The sequence below is a fragment of the Pongo abelii genome, chromosome 10 (genome assembly GCF_028885655.2).
Source record: "Pongo abelii isolate AG06213 chromosome 10, NHGRI_mPonAbe1-v2.0_pri, whole genome shotgun sequence".
Classification (NCBI taxonomy): Eukaryota; Metazoa; Chordata; class Mammalia; order Primates; family Hominidae; genus Pongo; species Pongo abelii.
The window spans coordinates 51,388,791-51,408,027 of record NC_071995.2 but is presented as its reverse complement, the minus strand read 5'-3'; the positions used below and the strand labels follow the sequence as shown (position 1 = coordinate 51,408,027).

At 40.4% G+C, this 19,237-nt stretch overlaps 1 protein-coding gene across 8 annotated transcripts in view; it reads left to right on the top strand.

Moving 5' to 3' along the window:
* The window catches only part of ATF7 (activating transcription factor 7), a 113,343-nt gene that overhangs the window by 8,538 nt on the left and 85,568 nt on the right, over positions 1-19,237 (top strand). For all 8 annotated transcript variants that reach the window (XM_054526425.2, XM_063711581.1, XM_024256161.3 and 5 more), the window contains 1 exon segment: positions 16,911-16,979. In XM_054526425.2, the coding sequence (XP_054382400.1) occupies positions 16,932-16,979 (48 nt within the window). In that variant the 5' untranslated portion in view covers positions 16,911-16,931.

The window sequence follows — 19,237 nt, the reverse complement described above, 5'->3', positions numbered from 1 at the left end:
AATTCTTCTGCCTCAGCCTCCTGAGTAGCTGGGATTACAGGTGCCTGCCACCACGCCTGGCTAATTTTTGTATTTTTAGTAGAGACAGGGTTTCAACCATGTTGGCCAGGCTGGTCTCGCACCCCTGACCTCAAATGATCCACCCACCTTGACCTCCCAAAGTGCTGGGATTACAGGTGTGAGCCACTGTGCCTGGCCTAGTATAGTAGTTTTAAGGACATAATAAGTAAGCATTGGTTGGGCACAGTGGTTCACACCTATAATCCTAGCACTTTGGGAGGCTTGGGCCCAGGAGTTCGAGACCAGCCTGGGCAGCATGACAAAACCCTGTCTCTATAAAAAATACAAAAATTAGCCAAGTGTGGTGACGCCTATCTGTAGCGCCAGCTACTTGGGAGGCTGAAGTGGGAGGATTGCTTCAGCTCAGGAAGCAGAGTTTGCAGCCAGCCCAGGTTGCAGCACTGCACTCCAGCCTGGGTAACAAAGTGATACCCTGTCTCAAAGAAAGAAATAATACTTAAGTTTACAGTAAAACTCATTACAAACCCTTGACTTCAGGTTGTTAGCTTTTTCTCATCTTTTTTTTTTTTTTTTTTCTTTTTTTGAGACAGAGTCTTTCTCTGTTGCTTAGGCTGGAGTGCAGTGGCTCGGCTCACTACAATCTCCGCCTCCCACGTTCAAGCAGTTCTCCTCCCTCAGCCTCCTGAGTAGCTGGGATTACAGGCACAGGCTGCTACACCTGGCTAATTTTTTAGGTATTTTAGTAGAGATGGGCTTTCACTGTGTTGCCCAGGCTGGTCTCGAACTCCTGAGCTCAGGCAATCCACCCGCCTCAGGCTTCCAAAGTGCTGGGATTACAGGATTGAGCCACTACACCCGGCCACGCCTTTTCTCATCTTTTGGCAGTTTTAATCCTCAGTGTTCCCATACATTTGAAACCAGAATGTGCATAAAGTTTCTTTTTTTCTCTTCAATACTGTATCTCTTCTTAATAAATATCATGAAAGTCTATGAAAGTGTAGGTTGGGTGAGTTGGCCCACACATGTAATCCCAACAGTTTGGGAGGCTGAGGTGGGCAGATTGCTTGAGCTTGGAGTTCGAGACCAGCCTGAGCAACACAGGGAGACCCCATCTCTACAAAAAATTTAAAAATTAGCTGGGCTTGGTGGTGCACGTCTTTAATCCTAGCTACTTGGGAGGCCAAGGCAGGAGGATTACTTGAGCCTGGGAGGCGGAGGTTTCAGTGAGCTGAGATCACACCACTGCACTCTAGCCTGGGTGACAGAGTGAGACCCTAACTCAAAAAAACCCAAAAGTAAACTAACGGGAGCCAAGATTTAGCTTAGAAAGTCATTTCATGAGCTTGTGGTATGGACATCTGTGGTCACATGTTTTGCCACAGCCCCACCTTCTCACAAAACCCAACTTGCTTCCTTTGAGTGGAATTGCTTACTGTTTTCTCCTGATATGATAGATTGCTTCTTTTTGCTGTAGTAGACAGGGAATGTTTGTGTGCTAAACCGGTCAATTTTTGGGGAGGGCTTAAAACTTACCATGCAGTAAGAAAAAAACATTTTGTCAGATTGAAAAATAGGGCACAACCATTCTTTCTGAAATAGGAATATGCCTGACTCATTATTATTATTATTATTTTTAGAGATGGGTCTGGGTCTGTCGCCCAGGCTGGAGTGCAGTGGTGTGATCATAGCTCACTGGCAGCCTTGAACTCCTGAGCTCAAGTGATCCTCCAGTCCTCCTGCCTCAGCCTCCCAAGTAGCTGGGACTACAGATGCGCACCCCCTTGCTTCCAATCCAGCCAATCTTTAATTATTTTGCAGAGAAAGGGTTTCGCTCTCTTGCCCAGGGGTCTAAAACTCCTGGGCTCAAGGGATCCTTCTGCCTTAGCTTCCCAAAATGTTGGGATTACTGGTGTGAGCCATCGCATCCAGCCCCTAACTATATTATAAAATCAGGATGATTTGTTGAATGTGACATAGTTACTGTAAATGATTCATGTTGGTACCAAGTTTCTTGCCAGTAATATTTAAGTTTTATCAAACTTGATGTTTATTTAACATCAATAAACAAATATGATGTTTATTTAACATCATTTCTGGTACCAACATGACTCCTGTAGCACCATTTTCTTTTTTATTTTTCTTTCCTTTTTTTTTTTTTTTTTTTTTTTGAGACAGAGTCTCACTCTGTCACCCAGGCTGGAGTGCAGTGGCACGAGCTCGGCTCACTGCAAGCTCCGCCTCCCGGGTTCATGCCATTCTTCTGCCTCAGCCTCCCGAGTAGCTGGGACTGCAGGCGCCCGCCACCATGCCTGGCCAATTTTTTTGTATTTTTAGTAGAGACGGGGTTTCACCACGTTAGCCAGGATGGTCTCAATCTCCTGACCTTGTGATCCGCCCGCCTCGGCCTTCCAAAGTGCTGGGATTACAGGCGTGAGCCACCGCACCCTGCTCTTTTTTCTTTTTCTTTTCTTTTGAGATGGCATCTTGCCGTGTTGCCCAGGCTAGAGTGCAGTGGCATAATTTCTGCTTACCACAACCTCTGCTTCCTGGTTCAAGCGATTCTCCTGCCTCAGCTTCCCGAGTAGCTGAGTTTATAGGCACCTGCCACCATGCCCGGCTAATTTTGTATTTTTAGTAGAGACAGGGTTTCACCATGCTGGCCAAGCTGGTCTTGAACTCCCGACCTCAGGCCATCTGCCTGCCTCGGCCTCCCAAAGTGCTGGGATTACAGGCATGAGCCACCACGCCCATCCAACACCGTTTTCTTTAACTTATTTTTTGAAGTTTTGGTCAATAGTAGTTTGCTAATACTTTACACATACACGTTTGGGACTGGTGAGAGTGAATTGGCGAGCATTGGAATAACCCCAAATAGATCACTGTTGAAAATATGTGGACAGACTTAGGAAATAAATGTTTTTTCCTGAGAACTTCTAAGTGTCTCAGTGATTGTCATTGTGGGATAGTGCAGCTATTTCCTACCCAGAACCAATCTTACACTTTAATATTAAAGCCTGTCAAGCTTTTTGTTCTTTGCAGCCTGTTTAAGATCTTAAATTGGTCCTTTAAATTAAAAGATAATTTTAAAAGATCAGTGTTTTGGGGTTGATTACTTTTGGCTTATTGTTTTGAGGATTATACTTTATCTGAAAATGGCAGAACAAACCAAAATTTTTTGTTTAGTTTTTGTTCGGCATCCTATCAGTTTCCAGGAGTTTTTCAACTTCTAAAATGCACACTGAGGCCAAACAGATAAATACAGTGTTCTCCAGTTATTTCTAACTTTGCTTCCTGCTGTCACTTTAGCAAGTTGTTGCTTCTTTGTTTTTGCTTTATTAACCTTTCTGGGGATAGCTCAAAATAGTCCTGGAATCCTCTGAAAGCCTAGAGAGCCTTAAAAAAAAATTTCAAGTAGTTGCCTGTATGAAGCTGCTTCCAGGTAGGTTCTAAGCTTTGGCTATGTGTTGCCTAACTTATGATTCAGCCTAATTCTCACTCTCATCTGTTTTCAGTCATTTGCTGCAAAACTATTTGGTCTGTTTAAGCTGGCTCCTTTCTTTGAAGCCAGTTTCTGCATGTCTGAGCTTGAAATCCAGAAATTAATTTCAGCCTTCTGTTTGATCAATGTAGGGCCCTCTACTGCTTGTGTATTTCTTAAAGCAGTGGATCTCAAACTTTTTGGTCTCAGAATTCACCCCATAATACTTTTAAAAATTACTGAGGGCCAGGCCTAGTGGCTCACACCTGTAATTCCAGCACTTTGTGGGGTTGAGGTGGGGGTGGGGGGATTGCTTGAGTCCAGGAGTTTGAGACTAGCCTAGGTAATATAGTGAGACCTTGTCTTTACAAAAATTTTAAAAATTACCTGAGCTTGTTGGTGCACTCCTGTAGTCCCAGCTACTCAGGAGGCTTAGGTAGGAGGATCACCTGAGCCAGGGAGACAGAGGTTGCAATGAGCTGAGATTGTGCCACTGCACTCCAGCTTGGGCAACAGAGTGAGACCCTGTCTCACAAAAAAATAAAATAAAATAAAATAATTGAGGACTCCAAAGAGCATTTGTTTATCTGGATTATATCTGTTGATATTGAGCATATTAGCAATTATGAGATAAATTTTTAAAATATTTATTAATTTACTTTAAAATAAACCCATTACATGTTAACATAAATATTTTGTTTAAAAAGAATTTGGGGGAAGAACTTCAGATCTCTTTAATGTCTGGCTAAACAGAAAACAGCTGCATTCTCATATCTGCTTCTGCATTCAATCTGTTAAGATATGTCATTTTGGCTTAAGTATTTGAAGAAAACGATGTAATGGGAAAAGAAAGGATTATTTTCAGGTAATTGTATATAGTCTTCTTTGATACTACAGCAAAATCTGAAAAGTGATAGTTTCATAAAGGTTAGCTGTGATATAGAATTTGAAACCACATCTGTGAACTTTTTAGTACTGCTATGTTAAAATGCATTGGCTCAGGATAAATAGCTATCATTAGGAAATTTTTTAAAAATGCATTGGCCTCACTTGCCTTTTTTTTTCTTGAAACAGTTTCGCTCTGTCGTCCAGGCTGGAGTGCAGTGCTGTGAGGTTGGCTCACTGCAACCTCTGCCTCCCAGGTTCAAGCGATTTTTGTGCCTCAGTCTCCCAAGTAGCAGGGACTGCAAGCACGCACTACCATGCCCTACTAATTTTTGTATTTTTTAGTAGAGACAGGGTTTCACAATGATGGCCAAGCTGGTCTCGAACTCCTGGCTGCAGGTGATCTGCCCACCTCAGCCTCCCAAAGTGCTGGGATTACAGGCGAGAGCTACTGCGCCCGGCCAGCCACCTCGCCCAGCCTAACTTACTGTTTAAATAGATCTTTTACTCACAAATGATTTTAACCTTCATGAACCCCCTGAAAGATCTGTAGGGATCCCTGGAGCCCACTTTGAGAACTGTAGTCTTACAGCGCCAACCTTGAAAAATGCAGCTGTTGGGCAAGGTGGCTCACTCCTGTAATCCCAGCACTTTGGGAGGCTGAGGCGGGTGGATCACGAGGTCAGGAGATTGAGACCATTCTGGCCAATGTGGTGAAACCCCATGTCTACCAAAAATACAAAAATTAGCCGGGCGTAATGGCACACGCCTGTAGTCCCAGCTACTCAGGAGAATCACTTGAACCTGGGAGGTGGAAGTTGCAGTGAGATGAGATCGAACCACTGTACTCCAGCCTGGGTGACAGAGAAAGACTCCATCTTAAAAAAGAAGAAAAAAGAAAAAGAAAAATGCAGCTGCCAGGCACGGTGGCTCATGCCTGTAATTCCAGCACTTTAGGAGGTCAAGGCAGGAGGATCACTTGAGGTCAGGAGTTCGAGACCAGCCTAGCCACTATGGTGAAACCCCATCTCTACTAAAAATACAAAAATTAGCTGTGTGTGGTGGTGCGAGCCCGTAGCCCCAGGTGCTCGGGAGGCTGAGGTGTGAGAGTCGCTGGAACCCAGGAGGTGGAGGTGGCAATGAGCTGAGATGGTGCCACTGCACTCCAGCCTGGGTGACAGAGCGAGACTCCTTCTCAAAAAAAAAAAAGAAAAAAAATGCAGCTGTTTTCCTATAATTTTCACATGCCACAACATATTCTTTCCGATTTTTTTCAACCATTGAAAAATGTAAAAACTGGCTGAACGTGGTGGCTCATGTCTGTAATCCCAGCACTTTAGGAGGCTGAGGCGGGCAGATCACTTGAGGCCAGGAGTTTGAGACCAGCCTGGCCAACACAGTGAAAACCTGTCTCTACTAAAAATTGAAAAAATTAGCTGGTCATGGTGGCACATGCCTGTAATCCCAGCTACTCAGGAGGCTGAGGAATGAGAATTGCTTGAACCCGGGAGGCAGAGGTTGCAGTGAGCCAAGATCCCGTTACTGCACTCTAGCCTGGGCAACAGAGTGAGACTCTGTCTCAAAAAGAAAAGAAAAGAAAAATGTAAAAACTATTCTTAGCTTGTGGGCCATATAAAAATAGGTGATAAGCTGGATTTCGCCCATGAGTTGAAGTTTGCTAACCCATCATATATACTATTACTGGATTAAGAATTTTGTTTGTTTGTTTGTTTTGCGATGGAGTCTTGCTCTGTCACCAGGCTGGAGTGCAGTGGCATGATCTCGGCTCACTGCAACCTCCAGCTCCCTGGTTTGAGCAATTCTCCTGCCTCAGCCTCTGGAGCACGTGCCACCATGCCCAGCTAATTTTTGTATTTTTAGTAGAGACGGAGTTTCACCATGTTGGCCAGGAGGATCTTGATCTCCTGACCTCGTAATCCGCCCACCTTGGCCTCCCAAAGTGCCAGGATTACAGGTGTGAGCTACCACACCCAGCCTGGATAATGAATTTTAAAATAATTACAATAAAACATGCTTAATGTTAAAAATGTGAATATTAGCTGGCTACGATGGCTTACCCTTGTAATCCCAGAACTTTGGGAGGCCAAGGCGGGAGGATCGCTTGAGCCCAGGAATTTTGAGACCAGCCTGAGCTACATGGTGAGACAACCTGTCTCTACAAAAAAAAAAAAAATGAGCTGGGCATGGTGGTGTGCACCTGTAGTCCCAGCTACTCAAGAGGCCAAGACAGGAGGATCACTTGAACCCAGGAGGTTGAGGCTGCAGTGAACTGTGATCATGCCACTGTACTCCAGCCTGGGTGACAGCAAGACCTTGTCTCAAACAAACAAGAAAACCCACCAAAAAAAACAAACTATGAACATCACTTAATTTTCCTAAATAAAATGATACCCCAGAACATGTAGCCCCTCAAATTCATGTTTCGGGACATTTATTTATATAATAAGCATATGTAACATGTTTATATATAATAAGCATGTATAACAGTACCTGTTATGCTCTGAAGTGTTGGTAAAACATGATTCAGTTGTAAGTAGACAACTTTTTAGGGGTTGTAAAAAGATGTGGCATCCATTCTTGTATCTTTTTTTTTTTTTTTTTTTGAGGCAGAGTCTCACTCTATTGCCCAGGCTGGAGTGCAGTGGTGTGATCTCAGCTCACTGCAACCTCCGCCTTCTGGGTTCAAGTGATTCTCCCACCTCACCCTCCCAGGTAGCTGGGATTACAGGTGCCCGCCATGACACTCGGCTAATTTTTGTATTTTTGGTAGAGATAGGGTTTCACCATGTTAGCCAGACTGGTCTCCAACGTCTGGCCTGAAGTGATCCACCTGCCTCGTCGTCCCAAAGTGCTGGGATTACAGGTGTGAGCCACTGCACCTGGCCCATTTTTGTATCTCGTTTGGAATGTATGAGAACAGGTAACTAGGATCAGACTGACCTTAACCCCTTGACCTTTTTTGTCTGTATATATTTTGTAACTCTCTGCCTCAGTTTTCCAGTCTGTTAGCAAGTGCTTTACAAAACACTAATATAAAACAATAAGGCTAAAATCTGGGCACAGTGGCTCACACCTGTAATCCCAGCACTTTGGGAGGCCGAGGCAGGCGGATCACTTGAGGTCAGGAGTTCGAAACCAGCCTGGCTAACATGGTGAAACCCTGTCTCTACTAAAAATACAAAAATTAGCTGGGCATGGTGGCGCGTGCCTATAGTCCCAGCTACTCAAGAGGCTGAGGCATGAGAAACTGTTGAACCCAGGAGGCAAAGGTTGCAGTAAGCCAAGATCACACCACTGCACTCCAGCCTGGGCAACAGAGCAAGACCCTGTCTAAAAAAAAAAAAAAAAAACATAACATTTAAAACAATAAGGCTAATTAGTTTAAGATTATAGTGGTACATATATGCTTTCAGCATATTCTTTTGGGACATTTGATTTAGTATTGAGATAATATATGCTAAACTATTATTATGCTAAGTAATTCAATGGAAAATTAATCCAGAATTTATGAACTTTTTTTTTTTTTTTTTTAGAGTCCCAGTCTATCACCCAGGCTGGAGTGCCGTGGTGTGACCATAGCTCACTACCACCTTGAACTCCTGGGCTCAAGGGATCCTCTCATCTCGGTCTCCCGAGCTCCCGAGTAGCTCTAATTACAGGCACACACCACTGTGCATGGCTAATTTTTTTTATTTAGAAACAGGGTCTCGTGGCCAGGCGCAGTGGCTCATGCCTATAATCCCAGCACTTTGGGAGGCTGAGGCGGGCAGATCACCTGAGGTCGGGAGTTCAAGACCAGCCTGGAGAACCCAACATGGAGAAACCCCATCTCTACTAAACCCCATCTCTACTAAAAATACAAAATTAGCTGCACGTGGTGGCACTTGCCTGTAATCCCAGCTACTTGGGAGGCTGAGGCAGGAGAATGGCTTGAACCTGGGAGGCAGAGGTTGTGGTGAGCTGAGAACACGCCATTGCACTCCAGCCTGGGCAACAAGAGCGGAACCCTGTCTCAAAAAAAACAAAAAAGAAGAAGAAGAAAGAAAAAGAAAAGAAACAGGCTCTTGCTTTGTTGGCTAGACTGGTCTTGAACTCCCGACCTCAAGCTGTCCTCTGACCTCAGCCTCCTAAAGTGTTGGGATTACAGGTGTGAGCCATGGCACCTGGCCTATGAACAGAAATTTTAATACCTAAATAATCTACTGCCTAGTAAAACTTGAGTAGTCTACTTTGTTTTCTGGGGTTCCCATAACCTGCATTATAGTCTCACAGTTCATGTGTTAACTGGAATCTTAAGTCACTTTGCTAGATGTAATGGAAATCAGAGCAGCACTGAGTATCCTATGGAGAATATAAAATGTTGAGACCGCTGTGGCGAAGATCTCATATTTGTACTCTTTGCTTAATGGCAGCTAAATTATCTTAGAGTCTGAAACGTGGTAACTGAAGTTGTGTGTTTAGAAGAGAGCTGTTTGCATATGATTTCTTTTTATTATCATAAAGAAATAGCATCCATAGAGCTCTGTTTGGGTACTTTTCTAAGTTTTTCAGCTAGTTTGTACTGAGCTGAAAGATATTCAGTACTTGCTAAACTTGGTTTCAGCTCTATATTCCCTTTGTGATGCATGGTTGGGGCAATTTCTAATTGTCTAATATAAGCATAATTGTTAGGAAGCATTCAAAATGGGTCCTGGAAGGTAACAAAAGGAGGAGCTATTTTGAATTGCCTGTTTTACCTTGTGTGTTTATAAACAAGTTTCCACCATATTTGTTTCTATATGAAACGGTTTATAACTTTAGAATTTTTTATGGTCCTTTTTGAACTTAATTTGTCACTTGGTTCTGTTGCTTTGTAGTTAGAAAATGATTAGTTTTGTATAATTTTTAAATATGCTGTTTAGTGCTTTAGAATAGGCAGATATGGACCTCTTTTTTTAAACTCAGACTTCTTTCTTTCTTTTTTTTTTTTTTTTTGAGACGGAGTCTTGTTCCATCACCAGGCTAGAGTGCAATGGCGCAATCTCAGCTCACTGCAACCTCTGCCTCCTGGGTTCAAGTGATTCTTCTGCCTCAGCCTCTTGGATAGCTGGGACTACAGGCATGCATCACCACGCCCAGCTAATTTTTTTGTATTTTTAGTAGAGACGGAGTTTCACCATGTTGGCCAGGATGGTCTCGATCTCTTGACCTTGTGATCTGCCCGCCTCAGCCTCCCAGAGTGCTGGGATTACAGAAGTGAGCCACTGCGCCTGGCCAACTCAGACTTTTTTCAGTCATGCATATCTGCATTCTTTTTTCTTATTAGATTACATTTTAATTTTTTGATTTATTAAAAGCAATCTGTGATTATTGTAGAGACTTTGAAAAATACTAAAAGTACAAAGAAGAAAATAGAATCACCTAGGATACCATTATCCAGAGATAACCATTATTAACATTTTGATGTTAATTCCTTTATCTTTTCTAGGCTTATTATTTTGTTTGCTTTTTTGTAGATTTACAGTTATGGTGCATGTACAATTTTATATTCTGTTTTTTTTCCCATTTAACATACAGCATTTTCTCATATTTTTTGTTTTCAAAATGTTATTCTTTTATAACTTAAAGATGGTTTATTATAAGGCAGTACCTTAATTTATATTTATCCGTTCTTATTTAATTTAATTCTTGTTCTTTTTTGGTCATAAAGATGACTGTGGTTAAACATTCAATGCAAAAATGGTCCACGTCTGATTTTATCCTTAGAATAGAGAGTCTGAAAGAAGAATGAAATGTTCAAAGGATATAAAACATTTTAAGACATTTAATGTAAATATTGCCAAATTGCCTTCCAGAAAGATCGTCCAAATATGTACTCCCAAAAGTACTATATAAAAGTGCCAGGCCATCAGAGAAATGCAAATCAAAACCACAATGAGATACCATCTCACACCAGTTAGAATGGCGATCATTAAAAAGTCAGGAAACAACAGGTGCTGGAGAGGATGTGGAGAAATAGGAACACTTTTACACTGTTGGTGGGACTGTAAACTAGTTCAACCATTGTGGAAGTCAGTGTGGCGATTCTTCAGGGATCTAGAACTAGAAATAACATTTGACCCAGCCATCCCATTGCTGGGTATATACCCAAAGGATTATAAATCATGCTGCTATAAAGACCCATGCACACGTATGTTTATAGCGGCACTATTCACAATAGCAAAGACTTGGAACCAACCTAAATGTCCAACAACAATAGACTGGATTAAGAAAATGTGGCACATATACACCATGGAATACTATGCAGCCATAAAAAATGATGAGCTCATGTCCTTTATAGGGACATGGATGAAACTGGAAACCATCATTCTCAGCAAACTATCGCAAGGACAAAAAACCAAACACCGCATGTTCTCACTCATAGGTGGGAATTGAACAATGAGAACACATGGACACAGGAAGGGGTACATCCCACACCGGGGACTGTTGTGGGGTGGGGGCAGGGGGGAGGGATAGCATTAGGAGATATACCTAATGTAAATGACGAGTTAATGGGTGCAGCACACCAACATAGCACATGTATACATATGTAAGAAACCTGCACGTTGTGCACATGTACCCTAAAACTTAAAGTATAATAATAATAAAATTAAAAAAAAAAAAAAAAGTGCCAGGCCAGGCACAGTGGCTCATGTCTGTAATCCCAGCACTTTGGGAGACCGAGGCAGGTGGATCACCTAAGGTCTGGAGTTGGAGACCAGCCTGACCAACATGGAGAAACCCCATCTCTACTAAAAATACAAAATTAGCCAGGCGTGGTGGCGCATGCCTGTAATCTCAGCTACTTGGGAGGCTGAGGTAGGAGAATCGCTTGAATCCGGGAGGCGGAGGTTGCGGTGAGCTGAGATCGTGCCGTTGCACTCACTCTAACCTGGACAACAAAAGCGAAACTCTGTCTCAAAAAAAAAAAAAAGTGCCCTTTCTGCTGCATACTCTATTGGCATTCTCTTGTACTTGAATATGTATGTATCTTAATAGCTCTAGGTGAGGTTTTGTTTTCAAGGTTTGATTAGAGGTTAACTTGACAAATTTCTCCTTTCTTTCCATTTTTAGCACCGTAACCAAAAACTACAGAGCCTCATGTTATTTGGGTGATAAAAGCATAGACTTGGTTGGCTGTGGTTATATAAAGTGCCTTAGGCACAACATAGTCATAAATATGGATTTAAAATATGTGTAGCCTTAAATACATAAATACCTGCATAGCAAATATTTTGTGGATCCAGCAGCTTTCTGCAGAAACCTGAAGTTAAGTGCTAACTTAATATAGACTTTAAATATTTATTAAATATTAAATCAGTGAATATTTATTGAATATCTACTGTGTTGTGAGAAGAAAGGCTTCCTGAAGTTTTAATCTAGATCTCTATATTCTACCCCATACCCCTTTTGATTACAGATAATGCAGCCATTCCCTTTCTAGTCAGAAAATTAAAATAACCCTCACCCAGTCACTAACACATCACCATTTCATTTTCCTTTAATAGCAGTTATCTGCTGTTAATCTAAAATTATTTTGCTTACTTGCTTATTACTTGTTTCTTCCTTTTAGAATGTAAATAAGCTCTATGAGGGCAGAAATCATGTCTGTCTCATTTACTCTTGAATTACTTGGGCCTAGGGCATATGGCACTGTGCTTAGGCACTGAGTAAAATATTTGGTAAATTAATGAATTTTAAAACTTACTAAATGTGTATAATCCAAAAAGCAAATTACAGTTATTAATTTCAAACTTCTTCCTTGTTAAATCTTTTTTTTTTTTTTTTTTTTTTGAGACAGAGTTTCACTCTTGTTGCCCAGGCTGGAGTGCAATGGCGCAATCTCGGCTCACTGCAAACTCTACCTCCCGGGTTCAAGCAATTCTCCTGCCTCAGCCTCCCAAGTAGCTGGGATTACAGGCATGCACCACCACGCCTGGCTAATGTTTGTATTTTTAGTAGACACAGGGTTTCACCATGTTGGTCAGGCTGGTCTCAAACTCCCGACCTCGGGTGATCTGCCCACCTCCGCCTCCCAAAGTGCTGGGATTACAGGCATGAACCACCGTGCCTGGCTCGTTGTTAAATCTTTTACTAAGACTGTTAACTCCTCTTTTTTATAATGCGGAGTTGCTAGCAAAATAATTTGGTAAATGACCATATACATAGCATCATTTACACATGATGTGTATACTGATCAACCTCTGACTAATTGAACTTGTAAATTAAGCCATCATTCTTTTTTTTTTTTTTTTAGAGACAGAGTCTCGCTGTTGCCCAGGCTGGAGTGCAGTGGCGCGATCTCTGCTCACTGCAGGCTCCGCCCTCCGGGTTCACGCCATTCTCCAGCCTCAGCCTCCCAAGCAGCTGGGACTACAGGCGCCCGCCACCTTGCCCGGCTAATTTTTTGTATTTTTAGTAGAGACGGGGTTTCACCGTGTTAGCCAGGATGATCTCGATCTCCTGACCTCGTGATCCGCCCGCCTCGGCCTCCCAAAGTGCTGGGATTACAGGCGTGAGCCACCGCGCCCGGCTAAGCCATCATTCTTAATGATGATGATTTTTTTCATGACAGATCAGTAAAATATTATTTTTGTGTAAAGGCCTATTGTGTTTTTGTTTTTATATCCACTTTGCTTAGCACTTGGTAGTTCCTTATTAGTGGTTTCTGAATGAATGAATGAATGATAGCTAGTCTTAACATCTTCTAGATTTTTATGACTCTTTGATACTTACAGTGCATTATCCTTCTAATTTTTTTGTACCTAGCAGTATCTGCTTTTTGTCATTAGGAACCTGATAAGAGGCCCCTGGATGTGTTTGTATGTGGCTTTTATTCCTTGCTTAGAGTTGGGCCATCTTATTAACATTAGTTGGTTACCAGAGAAATGATCACATCACACCATATCTACATTCTTTTTTCTTATTAAATTATATTGTAATGGTAATATCACACCAGGTTTAGAGAATTTACTTTGTAGTCCTCAGTGACAGACTCCATGCTTAGTCTATTAAAATATATAGATACAGACATATATCTAGATATACATAAATAATCTGTTTTCTTACACAGTGACCATTTTAGGATCTACCTCTGTCTCTAACAAAACTAACAGATTTTATGAAATTATCTCAGTTATTAAAAATCATTCTGTAAATCTTGGGTTTTCTTCAGTTCTCTCCCAGTATTTATGTAACTTTCTCTTTTGAGTAAGTATTAAGTTTTTTTAATCATTTAAAAAATTCTGATGACTGAGTACCTGAGGCTTTTCTGCAGATGTTGGCCTCTAGGGCAGCTTTTTTATGCATCTTTGTCTTCCCTGTTCTAAGATCTTTGCTGAAAGCATCCCACTTCTCCTTGTCAGTGCTTCTTAATGTGTGTATCCCTCTTCTGTCATTTATTGTTTAGTTCTATAAAATGCTTATGTTTCATCCTGAAGAATAGGTTGGGAAGGAGATGACACACTGAGTGCCATGCCCAGACACATGATCTGTTTGTCAAGCAGTGTAGTTATAAATGAGCTGTGAGTTAAATTCTAGTGAGTGGCAGCATTGTTTTTCAAGATTTCACTTTATGTCTCAGTCTGTTTACACTAGAGAAATGTGTTGCTTTTTGTTTTTGAGATGGCATCAGTGAGACCTCACTGATAATTAAAGATTTGTTTTAAGTGTTAGATAGAAATCAGCAAAATGACATTCTTTATATGTAGCAATTGATGCAGCAGACTAGGAGTGAAGGAGAAATTTTTTTTAAAAAGATGTTATCTGGGTTTTTTTTTTTAAATGGGGAGACAGATCATTCTTATTTTTGTTAAATACTTAAATTTTAAAAATCACTTTAGAGTGAAAAAATTTTTAAACAAGAATAATGGAAATGACAAGAGGCAAGAGATTGAGGGAAAGATTTAAGAATAATTGTGGGTGTTTAAGAAGAGAGGCTTCTTCCTCTCATTGTGATCTCCCTTTGGTGAAAATGGTAAAACAAAGGCCAGCAAATTTAGAAGGAAGCAGGAAATCCTAGTTAGTGGCTGTCAGTTGAATATTTAAGAGCAATGAAAACACTTACTTCTGTTAGATTTTAATGCTTTTTTCCCCAAAAATTTTTTGTTTTTGCTTTTTTTCTTTCAGAAAGTCATGATTTTTCATCTCTATTTTCTAGTAAGTGTGCCACTAAATAAAATTTGGAAGCCATATAGTGTGATGTGATTGTGCAAAGCCAAGTTACATTTTGAATTTTGTGGTTTGAGGGAAGCCATTCCAGAATTTATTTCACCACTTCCTATGCCAATACTGTCCCACTTCTCAGCCAGAACTCTTTCCATCCTCTAAATAGGTAGAAAAATGAGAAAATTTAGCATCAAATAACAGAACCAAGATAAAAGTAAGGAATCCTGCCTGATCCTTGTGTTATGTCTACTCTAGCCCTTGTAGTTTACTTTCTGATTGAAAATATATTAGAGGACCTTGTTGAAATAAAATTCTCATTTTGTGATTATATTAGGAAAGCAGATTCTGGGACATGTAGTGAAATTATCTCTAGCACAGGAGTTAGGAATTTTTCCAGAGATGAATTGCTTTCCAGACATGCTCTAAGTTTTCAGCCTTAATTGCCCTGGTCATTGCATTTATTTACTTTTGTTTACTTGTATTTATTTTTTGTACCATGTTGTAGTTCCTAAAAGTGCTAAAAAAAAAAATCATGTATTTAAAACAAACAAACCAACCAGAAAACCCCCCTCATCCTGGGGCTGTGTGAAGAAGAATGAAGCTCTCATTTCCCAGTACCCAATCATCAGCTTGAGCTGGCCTCTCCTAGGAACAGAATTTATTGAAGCAATTTATCCTGGCTAAATGTGATATAAATCTGTGTACATGTATGTACGTATAGGCTCTGTTCCATTACAGCAGTGCTGTAGCATCATTTTCCTTCCTAGTTAGACCATGTTTCTATCACACTGAAAGATGACCAAGAAACCCCTTCTATTTTATGGGGCACCCCACAATTTTAAACACCGATTAGTTGTGGAATTACTGATTAGACAACCAGAAATACTGGTTTCTAACCCCAGAGTGAGTCCTGAGAGAGTAGGAGAGATGTTACCTAGCTACCCTCTGAGTTTTAAGCATGGTTTTCCGATTACCAGATTCAGTCTAGCACGTTAACATTTTATTTCAACGCGAGCCTGACAGATTGTCCTGACATTTCAGTTTATTTCCAAGATAAAAATTTGAAATTTGGTTACAGTTCTGAAGTCATTTGCAGGCATATTCAAATTGTAGTTCCTCTCTCATCTTCCCTCGTTCGTATTCTTTTGTGTACCTTTCTGTTTCATGGAAGGATGTTTGAAAATATCCTTTAGGAGTTTATAAGACTATTTTTACCCCCCACTCCATTTTTCTCTTCCACCTTCCAAAATACGGTTTATCTTTTAGGAATTGTTTTTTACTATGATTTGCATTTCTAATCTTTATCCATCTCCACTTCTATTTTTATTCCTAGTTGGAATATGAGAAATTTCTCCCATATATTCAGATTGGAATTATTGTTCTTCAACAAAGAATTTCAATAAACACTTTGAGAGTTTAGCTTCAATAATTTAAAAAACAGTATAAACCCTGTTAAAGTCTTCAGAGAAATAGAAGGGATAGATGGTGATGCCTTTTAGTGCCATTTCTTTCATCCCCTGCAGCAGCACACATCTGTTGGCTGTAACACAGCAGCCCAAGAACACTGGCCGAAAGCAGCACAAACAGCAGGAACATATTCACCCAGTAAACCCCCAAAGAGTCGACATTTGTTTTATTGCTGCTTTTAAAAACCTAGCCGTAAATAGAATCAGAGGGGGGAAGGGCATCGATACTTCTCCATTTGCCACAGATGATTGGTGGGGGGAGGAGGAGGCTCCCAGTTTTTATTTTTATTTTTTTATTAATGAAAACCATTTCCCATGTAGCCCAATAGGATGGGTGCTTTGTTTTCTTTGGCAATAATATGGGATAAACAGCCCTTGCCAACAGTCTCGTAGGTTATACACCAGGGAGCCAGATTATGGCCCTGTAAAATGGAGCACCCCTCCTATAATCCCTTAATTAATTAAATGACAAATTTTGGTCTTCTCTAGTTCAGAAATATGGCTTCCGCATCGAGCATTCAGTGAATTTATTGACATAAGGAACTGCACTAGTTGTAATTCAACAGATTGGAGAAGTGTGTTATATACTGTTAGTAGAAAGAGGGAAAATCTAGCAAAGGTTTGAAATTCCTTGACTATTTAGATCTCAATCTTTCTAATTAAAAGTTTCAATTGAGACACAGTAGATCATATGCCACCTGTCTAATGGGTCTCCCCAAAGTAGCCTGTGTTTACAACTTTGATAGATGGCATTCGTGGAACACCTGTTTCTAGGGTTGATATTTTTGAAGCACTTTTTTTTTTTTGCTCCAGCATATTTAACATAACTTTTTCCCTCACCTCCCCCTCCTCAGCTCCGCTCTGCTATATGAAATATGGGAGACGACAGACCGTTTGTGTGCAATGCCCCGGGCTGTGGACAGGTACGTTTACAATATACTTTATTGTGAATGTCTCGTTGTGAATCAAAGTGGCTGTTTTATCACTAAGGCAAAGAGTTTAAAGCCGGTGTTTTACGTGATCACTGGAGGTAATCAGATCAGAGGATTTGCAGTGTGTAAATCCAAGTTATGGGGAAGTGTAGGCACTCTACCGTAATGAAATCTGCCTTGCTCTCTTCCATATTGTATTCTACTGGTGTTTGTTTCCCACCACACAGTGTGGAAAAATACATGTTGCTCTCTCCTCCTTTCTAAAGCTGTCCATCTAAATACAAAGCAAGTTTAGAAATGTTTTCTCTTCATGCCGGGCGCGGTGGCTTACGCCTGTGATCCCAGCACTTTGGGAGGCCAAGATGGGCAGATCACCTGAGGTCAGGAGTTCGAGACCAGCCTGGCCAAAACCCCGTCTCTACTAAAAATACAAAATTAGCTGGGTGTGGTGGCACATGCCTGTAATCCCAGTTACTCAGGAGGCTGAGGCAGGAGAATGGCTTGAGCCCGAGAGGTGGAGGTTCCAGTGAGCCGAAATTGTGCCACTGCACTCCAACCTGGGGGACAAGAACGAAACTCCATCTCAAAAAAAAAAAAAGAAATGTTTTCTCTTCAACCTGCATGGATATAAAAGTCTGCTTAACATATTTGGAGAGGCAGTTGATAATGTACCCACTCATTGTGAACCTCAATTTGCCAGAATCTATTTGGATTTTTTAAATAAGGAAAAAAAAAACATTTCTTTTGACTGTTGATCCAGAAAATCATTGTTAGCAGCTACAGCAGATATCTATCTAGGAAAGACAAATCCAGTAGAGAACTTGAGATCTCACAGTATTATATAAACATTTTCTCTGTCTAATGCCATAAATGCATTGTTTTGTATGTCGGCTGTCACGTAATTATATTCATATGTGTATATTGTATGTCATTTTTCATCATATGCTTTTTTAATAAAGTAATTTTGTTGAAATTGCCTTTTTTTCATTTTGCATCTTCTTAACTCTTCTTCCTAGACCTTCCTCTATTGCCATGTTCCACAAAGGATGAAGAAAGGAATACAAAGAAAGTTTTATTTGCCTTCATTAATTTGTTTTATAGAACTCAAAGGATTGAGTTTCTGTTAACTTAGGAATATGTCATGTGACTGTCCACTGACACTTACTGGTGGTGTGTGAGATTACACACTAGTTATATTAAACATTGTAAATATCTGGGCAAAAAGAAGAGTTAAATTTCAGAGATTCCTAAGAATTTGAGAGGTAGATAAAATGGGGGTGGTGACAAGGAATGAACAGAAGGAAGATTCCAAATTCCAGTAAATGCTAAAATTTTGACAAAAGACCAACAAAGGCATCATATTCTGCAGTATTTGCCATCCTAGGGTGTATTTCCTTTCATGTCAAAGTTTTCAACTTTATTATTTACTATATGTTTCCCCATGTGATTTCATATATACATATATAAATGGAGATATATATATATATCTCTCTCTCTCTCTCTCCATTTATATATGGATGTATATAAATATTTGCAGTAAAAGCCAGTTGGGAAAATAGAATACATTTGTTTCACTTTTCAGACAGCTTTATTGAAATACATTTCTAAAAATTATCTCTCCTAGCCTGGTATGGCTCATGCCTATAATCCCAGCACTTTCAGAGTCCAAGGCAGGGTGATCGCTTGAGCTCAGGAGTTTGAGACCAGTCTGGACAATATAGCAAGACCCTGTCTTTACAAAAAAAAAAAAAAAAAATTAAAAATTAGCCAGGTGTGGTGGCACACGCCTGTAGTCCCAGCTACTTGGGAGGCTGATGCAGGAGGATCACTTGAGAGTCTAGGAGTTCAAGGCTACAGTGGGCCATGATCATGCCACTGCACTCCAGCCTGGGCAGCAGAGCGAGACACTGTCTCAAAATAAATAAATTTAAAAATTAGCTCTCCAAATTTTTACATGGAATTAGATAATACTATTTACTATGATGCTTACGACCGATACCTTGTACCTTTTTCACTTCTTGCTTTTAGTTGAAAAAAGGCATTTTTGGTGAAAAGATTTATTTTTCTAATACTTACCATTATTTTTCTTCACTTACTGTTTAAGCTACTCCTGAACTCCTCTTATATGTTATATGCTTAAAACAACCCAGACAAGGACTTCGCAAAGAAGTAAAAATAGATGATAAAAATAAGGAATATATGAGAAAAGCATCTCTTAAGCTCTCTGAGGAAGAAAGATATAAATAACA